At 38.6% G+C, this 10795-nt stretch overlaps 1 protein-coding gene across 1 annotated transcript in view; it reads left to right on the plus strand.

Moving 5' to 3' along the window:
* Nucleotides 1-10795, plus strand: part of FNTA (farnesyltransferase, CAAX box, alpha) — a 53120-nt gene that overhangs the window by 4306 nt on the left and 38019 nt on the right. Inside the window, exons 2-4 of the mRNA XM_007935039.2 lie at nucleotides 595-680; nucleotides 3930-4044; nucleotides 5603-5707. Of these exons, the coding sequence (XP_007933230.1) occupies nucleotides 595-680; nucleotides 3930-4044; nucleotides 5603-5707 (306 nt within the window). The remainder of the gene's footprint in view (nucleotides 1-594; nucleotides 681-3929; nucleotides 4045-5602; nucleotides 5708-10795) is intronic.

The following is a 10795-nucleotide window of genomic DNA, read 5'->3' on the forward strand; positions in this document are numbered from 1 at the left end:
AACCAGAAGGCTGGCAGTTCAAACCCACCAGCCACTCCTCGGAAGGAAGGTTGGGCAGTCTATTTCCATAGACATATCACCTGGAAACCCAAGGGAGGGGTCGCTATGAGTCAGGTCTAACTTGACAGCACGTAACAACATAACAATAATAACAGTCTTATAGAAAAGATCCTTGGTGGCTCAATGGTTAAATGCTCAGCAGACATCCAAAAAGGTCATGGGTTCAAAACCCACCAGAAGCTCTGCCAGAGAAAAGACCTGGCAATCTACTCCCGTCAAGATTATAGCCTAGGAAACCCTATGGGACAGTTCTATTCTATCATAAAGAGTTGCTATGAGTCAGAATTGACTTGATGACATACACCAAATCTTGCAGAAGCAGATCACCAGGTCTGTCTTTTACAGCACTGCTGGGTGGGTTCAAACTGCCAGCCTTGCAGTTAGTAAAGTGGCCCAGTGCAAACTGTTGCAGATTGCTAGTATTCATGTAAAAGTGTAGTTGTGGCCATTTCTTAAAAACACCAGAATTTTTGTTTTGTTTTTTTTTCCCTGTGCTTGAAAAGAATCACTGAAAAAAATAATTTGTATTTTTAGGGACAGAGCAGAGTGGGCTGATATAGATCCAGTGTCTCAGAATGATGGCCCCAATCCAGTGGTCCAGATCATTTATAGTGAAAAATGTAAGTTTATTTAGGAAAAAGTCTGTAAGTCACACTTAGTAGCAAAGTTGATATGCACAATTTTGTATAACAGAAGAGATGACAGAAATTTGTCTAGTAATGGTCTGAATGACATAAAGTAAACTAATACTGTGGTTTTATATGATTTATTTTCATAATTACAAGTTTTATTGTGTTCAAAGAGTAGGCATAATCTATGTTTAAGTAATGAACGTTGCATTATAGTATACGTGGTTGTGCTGTTCGTGTACTGTTTAATTGGTAAGCTGGCTACAACGTTGAAACACGTTACTATTTCATTTACCATGAATTTTATTTGCAGAAATGGTGTTCAGATGCAATGAAGTGTTAGGCTGAGTTGGGATATATTCACTGATATCAAAATGAGTAGATTATTTTCTTTGACAAAGTATCCATTCTTTTCTAATGAATGTGAAAATGCTTTGTAAATTGAAAGTCATACAAATGTTAATTGTTCTTTTAGGAAAGGGTAAATGAATAATATGGAATGCTTGTTTTGTAAGATGTGTGTGTGTGTGTGAAAGAGAGCGAGAGCTAGCGAGCAAGAGAGAGAGAGAGAGAGATTTTTCCCTTTCAGTTAAGAGTTTGTTTCCAAGATCTTTTTCCTTTTACAGTAAAAGTGTTTGTTGTTTTCTTTGTGATCTAAATACCAAGAAATATTTGAAAAAGAAGAATAATTGTGCTTATCAAATATGACAATGTGGTACTTAATATGTAATATTGTGGAACTAGTGCAGAAATATATAGAATAACAAGGACTCTACAAAAAGATCATTATATGGGAACTTAATATGTAATATAAAGGCATTTTATATCTGCCTGGAAAAGATGGATAATCATCAGATAATGACTTTACAACAATTGACTCTGAATTTGGATAAAAGCAAAATGATATCCCTATCTCACATGTAGCATGAAAATAAATTCCAGACAAATCAACCCTTTCAGGATCCAATTGTTTTCGATTTGCATTTTTTGTTGATATCATGTATTTTCAGGAGCTCTGGTAGCAGAGTGCCTAAGGCACCTGACTGCTAACCAGAAGGCTGGTGGTTCAAACCCACCAGCCACTCCTCAGAAGGAAGGTTGGGCAATCTATTTCCGTAGTGATACTGCCTCGGAAACCCAAGGAGGGGTCCTTATGAGTCGGGTCTGACTCGATAGCACATAACAACAACAACATGTATTTTTGTTAATGGAAGTCACGCTAAATCAAGCATTTCTGTAATTTTGTTATGAAATAGGGATTTTGATACATATATTGTGGGACTTAACTTTGGAGTAGGATTATATGGGATACATATGTCCCTCTTGACTAGGGGCAGTACGGGTAGGATTAGCTTCTGGACTTGGCACTGCTTTCTTAGGGCACCTTAAAATGCAGTATTTGCACAAACATGGAATCATTGTAAGAGAGGCAACATTCAGATAATACACAGGATCCTGGAAATATACTTTCAAGGCTTACTTCCCGTTAAAGAAGCCAAAAGAGACAAAAGTTTTGCAAAATCATATCTCCAGGCTGTATCACTTCATACAATACCCTGTAAAAAACAGTTATTTTCAGCACATGCCTGTTTCTTCCATTTCAAACAGTTACAAAGGTACCCTCCTGACAGCTGTGTACACTGTCAGTGGGAAAGCAGTTGTTCAGTAAACTCCAGAGGAGGAAAATATTGGTGAATGCTATATGGCCCATAGTCATGAAAGGGTTCAACTTCTAAAACAAAACTGTAAACATAGTAGAAGTAATTATAAGACAACAACCTTTTTTTTTTTTTTTCTTGGGGTGGAGAAGGTATTAAGCCTGGTGCAAAATAGATTGGGGAATGGAGAAGGTCAGAAGATGTTACTACATAAAAATGTAAAACTTGCATTCTGTGAGAAATATCAGTGAAGAGAAAATTCACTGGAAGAAATAGAAATATAGGTATGAAAAGGTGATCAGAGAAATGTAAGTCATACTTTTTCAGATCAATAAGGTACAGTTGGCCCTCTGATCTGCAGGTTCCACATTTGAGTATTCACCCAACTGTGGTTAGAAAATACTTTTGGTGGGAGGTGGCTCCTAAAAAGCAGTTAAGTGGTCAGCGCAGTGCCCCATAGGATAAGAGAGAGCATAAAATGGCATTTGTGTAGTATTTACATCGTATGAGGTATTATAACTAGTCTAGAGATGATTTAAAGTATACCAGCAGGGTTACCCATCGTAAACAGGTTTCATTGGAGCTTCCAGAGAAAGATAGAATGAGGCCATCCACTTCTGAAAAAATTGGCCTTTGAAGACTTTATGAATAGCAGTGAAACACTGTCTGATATTTTACTGGAAAACTTTATGAAAAGCCATGAAACATTATCTGATTTAGTGCTAGAAGATGAGCTATCCCCTCAGAGTGAACTTTAATAATGTGGATAGAGTAAAGCTTTCAGGACCTTCACCTGCTGATGGAGCACAACTCGAAATGGGAAGAAACAGCTGCAAACATACATTGGAACGTAAAATACATGAAGTACAAATCTAGGAAAATTGCAAGTTGTTGAAAATGAAATGGAATGCATAAAGAGCAATATTCTAGGCATTAGTGAGCTGAAATGGACTGGCATTGGCTGGTTTGAATCAGATCATCATGGTGTACTACACTGGGAATGACAAGTTGAAGAGGAATGGCGTTGCATTCATCATCACAAAGAACATTTCAAGATCTGTCCTGAAGTGCAGTGTTGTTAGTGATAGAATAATATCCACCTAACAACGTGGTAATTCTGTGTTTTTGGAGCAACTTTTTTTATTTTTTATTTTTTAATTCTTTAGTTTTTGGAGGAACTTTCCAAACTGTTTTCCACAGAGGATACACCATTTACATTTACCTTTTTAATTGATGCTATCAGATGACCTTCTGTGGAGGGTTGTATCAATTTATACATTGCCTAACAATGTGTGTATGTAAAAACAGGACCGGAACATTGAATGTGATGTGATCTCTATTATATAAAAAATGAGAGGGTTAAATTAGACCACGCATCGAATATACTTGGATAGACTTAAAAGAATCAGTTAACGAGGTTGTTTGGTCTTTTCTGGAAGTAGAACTACCAAGTTAGTGGTATGGAAATATTTTGTTTGTTACAAATGATGTGCATACCATAAATATTTCCTCATATTTGCTTTAAAGTGTAAGTTTTAAATGCGAACGGTAGTCCTAATCCACTTATATGCTTTGTCTACAGTTAGAGATGTTTATGATTACTTCCGGGCTGTTCTGCAGCGTGATGAAAGAAGTGAACGGGCTTTTAAACTAACCCGAGATGCTATTGAGTTAAATGCAGCCAATTACACAGTGTGGTAAGTAGTTGTTATGTTGTTGTTGTTATGTGCCATCAAGTCAGCCCTGACTCATAGCGACCCCTCCTTGGGTTTCCGAGGCAGTATCACTACGGAAGTAGGATTGCCCAACCTTCCTTCTGAGGAGTGGCTGGTGGGTTTGAACCACCAGCCTTCTGGTTAGCAGTCAAGTGCTTTAGCCACTATGCTACCAGAGCTCCCGTGGTAAGTAGTACACATCATTAATATTACTTGTCTCATATTTTAGTTTGGATGACTTTTCTTAGTTGAACTTTAATTTTTAGCAAAGTAATCATTCATATATGGGTTTAAAAGCCAGAGGCTGAATGAAAAATAGCAATCTCTTCCCCATCACTTCTTACCACCAGACACCTGTTCTATAGAGACAACAACTCTTAGCTGTATTTTCTTAAGTTAATCTCTAAATCTCTGAATAATATAATTCATAATTTTTTTTTTTTCACTTCAGTTATTATCTATTCTTTCTATGGAAAGCACATGTTTTACTCTATTCTACTTTCAGAGGTGCTCTGGTGGCTCAGTACCTAAGGCATTTGACTGCTAACCAGAAGGTTGGTAGTTCAAACCCACCAGCTGCTCCACAGAAGGAAGATGAGGTATCTATTTCTGTAAAGATTTACCACCTTAGAAACCTAGTGGGGATTGCTATGAGTTGGAATCAACTCAATAGCAGTGGGTTTGGGTGTTTTTTGTGTTTTTTTATGAAGATATTAATAAGAAACTTGTTTTATGTGTGAGTAATATTTTTGTGGGAGCTCTGGTAGCATAGTGGCTAAGACACTTGCCTGCTAACCAGACGGCTGGCGGTTCAAACCCACCAGCCACTCCTCGGAAGGAAGGTTGGGCAATCCTACTTCCGTAGTGATACTGCCTCGGAAACCCAAGGAGGGGTCGCTATGAGTCGGGGCCGACTCGACGGCACATAACAACGACAACAACAACATTTTTGTGATAGTTTTGAAAGAAAAATATTTTGATGTTTACAATGGAATTTATTATATGAATAATGTCTCTACATGAATAAGCTTATACTATACCAGTATAAGAATCTCTTCTGATTCTTATACTGTAAAACACTGATAACCATATCAAAACCAAAACAAACTCATTGATGTCCAGTCAATTCCCACTCATGACAATCCTATAAGACAGAGTAGAATTGCCCCAAATTTCACAGGCTTTGCAGAGTGGCTGATGGGTTCGAACTGCTGACATTTTCGTCAACAGCCAAACACTTTATCCATGGAGCCAAAGTATTTTTTCATTCCTTAAAGTTGCAGAATTTACTTTTCTGTCTCATATTTTTGCCTTTCACTATTTTTACTTCGGAATGCTTGATTGTTTCAAGCACTGGATAGTTGTATGAATTTGGAAAATCACAGGCAATTAAATTGCCAGATTACAATTACGGAGGATATCAAAAAAAAAGAATGCCAAAAGAAATTTTGTCTAAATATTGTAGATTTATTTTTTACTGTTGCTAGACAATTTATGTGGAGTGATGAGATTTTGACTGCTTGATATTTGTTTGCTATAGGCATTTTCGGAGAGTTCTCTTAAAGTCACTTCAAAAGGATCTACATGAGGAAATGAACTACATCACTGCAATAATTGAGGAACAACCCAAAAACTATCAAGTTTGGTAAGATAAAAATCAGAAGGAAATATTTACAGTGCTAGTAGTAATTGTCAGTGGGTGGTAAGATTACAGGAAATGTTTGCTTGTTTCTTTATAATTTTAATAGTTTACAAGGAGTTAATAGTGCCTACCTCATAGGGTTGTGAGAAGGATTAAATGAGATAGTTTTATGTTTACTGCTTAAAATGGTGTCTGACCTATGGTTAAACCAAAAAAAACAAACCCATTGCCATCAACTTGATTCCAACTCACAGCAGCCATATGAGACAGAGTAGAATTACCCCATGGGATTTACAAGGCTGTAAATCATTACGGAAGCAGACTGCTTCATCTTTCTCCCATGCAGCAACTGGTGGGTTTGGACTGTTCACCTTTTGATTAACAGCTGAATGCTTTAACTATTGAGCCACCAGAGTGCCTAACACATAGTTAGCATTCAATAAATCTTAGCTGCTGTAATTAGAATTTCAATGTAAGTATGTAATAAAATCAGAAAAAATTTTGAATAGAAAATGGAAAAAAAATGTTTTTTAGTGCTTAAAAATGACTTTCTGGTATTTAATCTTATATTCATTTGTTTATTAAAAAAATCATCGATGCTTAGGATACAAAGATGAATCAGGTACAGTCTAAAGGGGGAGAACAAATAAAATCAGTTATTTTACAAATAGTATAAAAAGTATAATGGTAAAATTTTTCACAGGATATAGTTGTTTAGAAACTAAGTATTTAAATTAGCATGGACAAGTAAATGAGAGTAGTGAGGATTATTACGGTTGTAAGTGGTAGAATACAAATGAAAAAGAAGATACAGGAACATGAACAGGACAGGGCACAAATAGAAAAGAAACAAAGACAATGCTTCTGTAAAGATTTGAACAATACCTAGCATATAGTGAGCATTGTATGAATGGTAGCTGCTGTTGCTACTACTCTTGTAGTGGTGGTGGCAAAGTAGAAGAGGCAACATGGAGTACCCCTAAGAGCTGTCTCAGCTTGCTTTGCCACTGGCTATTTGCCAGTGTCACCATTTTGTCTTTTTCAAACATAATGACCTATTGATGAGCTTTTCTGCCTTTCTTCCTGAGATTTAAGGAAGAGTTATGATAAGAATGAATGCTAAGGCAGGGAAAATATTCTGGGCAGAAGCATGAAAGAGGATGGTACACTCAGACAAGTGCATATGTTTCTGAGATTAGAGTACATCTGGGGAACCATGTAAATAACATTGGACACATAGGCAGGGATAAAATTACAAAGAGCCTCATGAATGTTAATAAGGAGTTTGAACTTGATCTTAGTGGCACTGGAGAGTTTGTGAGAAATTTTAATTAAAGAATTATGATTAGGGTTGTATCTTAGAAGGTTTACCCTTAAAACAGGGTAGGAGGTGAGCCAGAGTAAGTTCACAATCCTGGAAGCTGGCAGGCCCTTACAGGTGGTGTAGGTTAGAAGAGATAAGACTTCAGCTGTTGTCGGCGTATAGGAAAGGTAAGGACAAATTTGAGAGTGGTCTAGAAGAGAGAAGCAATAGGCTTTAGAGTTTAATTTATTGGAGTAGTGACAGAAGAAGAGTGTTTTGTTGTTTGGCTTGACAACTGGTTAAATGATGCCATCCACTTGGAACATTTGCAAGGTAATGCAACACGTTTTTGGGAAAGAAGTATAGATTCAGTATTGGACAAGTGGTGTTTGATATGCCTATGGGAAAACCTATGTAAAGCTAGCTGTCCAGTAAGTGGTTGAAAATTCTGTTCTGGAGTAGAGAGCAGTGTAGGTTGAAGACGAGATTGAAGAGTTGCCCTCTTTCTGGATGTGATGGTGGCATTCATAGCTGTGAAGGAGGATGCTCAGGGATAATTAGAGGAGTGGTCACAGATAGAACGTCGGTGATCATCATTTAAGAGCATTATTTGGCAAATCAGGAAAATGGTAGCTACAAATTTTCAGTTGCTAGAATTTCAGTTCAACAGTTTTATCACAGAAATGTCTGTTTATAACTGGATTGTTAGATTTCTAAGAAATTACATTGTAAAATAATTGTTGAGTGGTAAAAGAGATTAGCTTGAATGCTTGAAACACTCAGTAAAAAGCCATTGTTCATGTTAAATTTCAGTGATAAAGGTTTTCACATAAAAATCTAAACCCATGAGCATTTTCAGCATTTGATTATATTTAATTTTTGCTAAAGAGAAATATCCTTTCATTTCTGGACACTGTAGACACTGTCATTAATACCTCATTACCCATTGTTAGCAGAAAACAAAACAAAGCTACTTAAAGAAACTGCTGTTGAAAACTCAGCAATTTTTAAATTTTAGTAGATTTAAAATTGCTAGTTGCTCTTACAACCAGTATGGTATGAGTCATGTAAATTCTGTATCTACTGAATTGGTCACTTTTTATTATATTATCAATATGAAAACTCATGCTGTAAGGTAAGCACCTATATATAATACTATTTAAATTACAAAACATCAGAGAGAACTCTTAGTACATTGTTGTTAGAAATCAGATAGACATACTGTGTTACACTGGGTTCTCTAGAGAAACAAAACCAGTAAAGCTCATATATATATGTATATAGAGAGAAATTTATCTTAGGAAAATGGCTCACACATTTATAGAAGCTCGCAACTCCAAAGTTCCTGGATCAAATGTCAAGCTGGAGGCTTTTCCTGACTCTTGCAGCCGCAGGGGCTGAGGAGCTCAAGGTTGGCAGGCAGTACACTGGCAGCTGACTCCAACAAATGACGAACCCAAGATCTCCAGGCCGAATGGTGGATTGTTCACTCACGGACAGTTGTAGGCAGCACAACAGAATCCTGATCCCCAGAAGAATGTCTCTTTTCTTGGAATGTCCATAGATATACTGGAAGCAGGCCACACCCCTAAGGAAACTCCCTGTCAACAGACTGCCTGCTCAAAACATAATCATCTGATCCCATCATGGGAGTAACTACATCACAACAGCTTAAACCATACTGAATTGTGGTCCAGCCAAGTTGACACACAGCTCCAACTATCATAGTCCACCCTTTGTCAACTAGGCAGTTGTACACATCTTTTTAACCATATATAATCCCTAAATAAGAACAATTATAAAGTCATATTTGCACCTAACATGATACGCTAACACATGTACAACCAAAATGCATTAACCTTATTTACATTTCACAGTTCATAACAGAAGGAAACAAAAATATTTGATGTACATATACAATGAAGAAATATAACAATCACAGTCCTCATTTCTGCAGCTGGTCATGTGGTCGTAGCTGATATTCAGAACTACCTTCTTCCACCACCCATTCTGTGTTTCCCTTGCCCTCAGCAAGCACCACAGCTGGTCGTGGTTCTTTGCCTGGTGGGGTGAACCAAACCTTCATTCCTGAAGGGTCTGGGCCGTTAGCAGTCATATCACAATTGGGTTGCTGTAATTTTCCATTGACTTTAATCACAGGGCATGGTAGTACTAAGAGACGTCCTAAAGACTCTCCTGTATTCCACACATATTCTTCTTTATCTCCATTATGTAAAGCTAATCCAATTTCCCCTTGGTAATCAGGATCTATCACACTAGATAGTACAATAATGCCCTTCTTTATCTGTTGATCAAGAGGCATGAAGAAGCCAAAATGGCTGGGTGGCATTCTTAATTTCCAGTTCAGTACAATCAGTATTGTGTCTCCAGATGGGAATGTTCTTCCCTTTGGGACTAAGATCTCCAGACCCGCAGAGCATAGGGTAGCAGGGACAGGAAGCAAAAACTTTTGAGTGGGTCACTAGGGGTAATAGTGAGTGGTACCACTCCTGTTTCCACCCCTTGGTTCTTGGACCCATGAATCCTGGCTATTGGAGAAACAGAACCATATATTGGATGCTGATTTAGAGCATCTCCTAGAGAACACTGCCCCAACCCTTCAAGGTATTGTCACCTAGCTGGCACCGTGTTTGTTTTTAAGAGGCTGTTCCATCATTCTGTCAAGCCAGCTGCTTCAGGATGATGGGGAACATGGTAAGACCAGTGAATTCCATGAGCAGAAGCCCATTGCCACACTTCATTTGCTGTGAAATGAGTCCCTTGGTCTGAAGCAATGCTGTGTGGGATACCATGACAGTGGATAAGGCATTCTGTAAGTCCACGGATGGTAGTTTTAGCAGAGGCATTGTGTGCAGGGAAGGCAAATCCATATCCAGAATAAGTATCTATTCCAGTAAGAACAAAACGCTGTCCTTTCCATGATGGAAGTGGTCCAGTGTATTCAACCTACCACCAGGTTGCTGGCTGATCACCCCGAGGAATGATTCCATGTCGCGGACTCAGTGTTGGTCTCTGCTGCTGGCAGATTGGCCATTCAGCAGTGGCAGTAGCCAAATCAGCCTTGGTAAGTGGGAGTCCGTGTTGCTGAGCCCGTGCATAACCTCCATCCCTGCCATCATGGCCACTTTGTTCATGAGCCCATTGAGCAATGACAGGAGTAGCTGGGGGAAAAGAATGGTTGGTTTCCACTGAACATGTCATCCTATTCACCTGAGTGTTAAAGTCCTCCTCTGCTGAGGTCACCTTTTGGTGGGCATTCACATGAGACACAAATACCTTTACTCTTTTGGCCCATTCAGAGAGATCTATCCACATACCTCTTCAACATATATCCTTATCACCAATCTTCCAGTCATGCTCCTTCCAAGTCCCATACCATCCAGCTAAGCCGTTAGCCACAGCCCATGAATCTGTATATAATCACACATCTGGCCATTTCTTATTCTGTGCAAAGTGAACAGCCATATGCACAGCTCGAAGTTCTGCCCATTGGGAGGATTTCCCTTCACTGTCCTTTAAGGAAGTCCCAGGAAGGGGCTGCAGTGCCGCTGCTGTCCACTTTTGAGTGGTGCCTGCATATCGTGCAGAATTATCTGTAAACCAGGCACGAGTTTTCTCTTCCACAGTCAGCTGATCATAAGAAACTCCCCATGAGGCCATAGGTGCAGAGTGGGAGAGGGAAGGTAATGTGACTAGAGTAGAGACCATAGGCATTTGGGCCACTTCCTCATGAAACTTACTTGTGTCTTCAGGTCCTGCTCGAGCCC

The sequence above is a fragment of the Orycteropus afer genome, unplaced genomic scaffold, assembly GCF_000298275.1.
Source record: "Orycteropus afer afer isolate SDZICR_OR568_19922 unplaced genomic scaffold, OryAfe1.0 scaffold00024, whole genome shotgun sequence".
NCBI classification, from domain to species: domain Eukaryota; kingdom Metazoa; phylum Chordata; class Mammalia; order Tubulidentata; family Orycteropodidae; genus Orycteropus; species Orycteropus afer.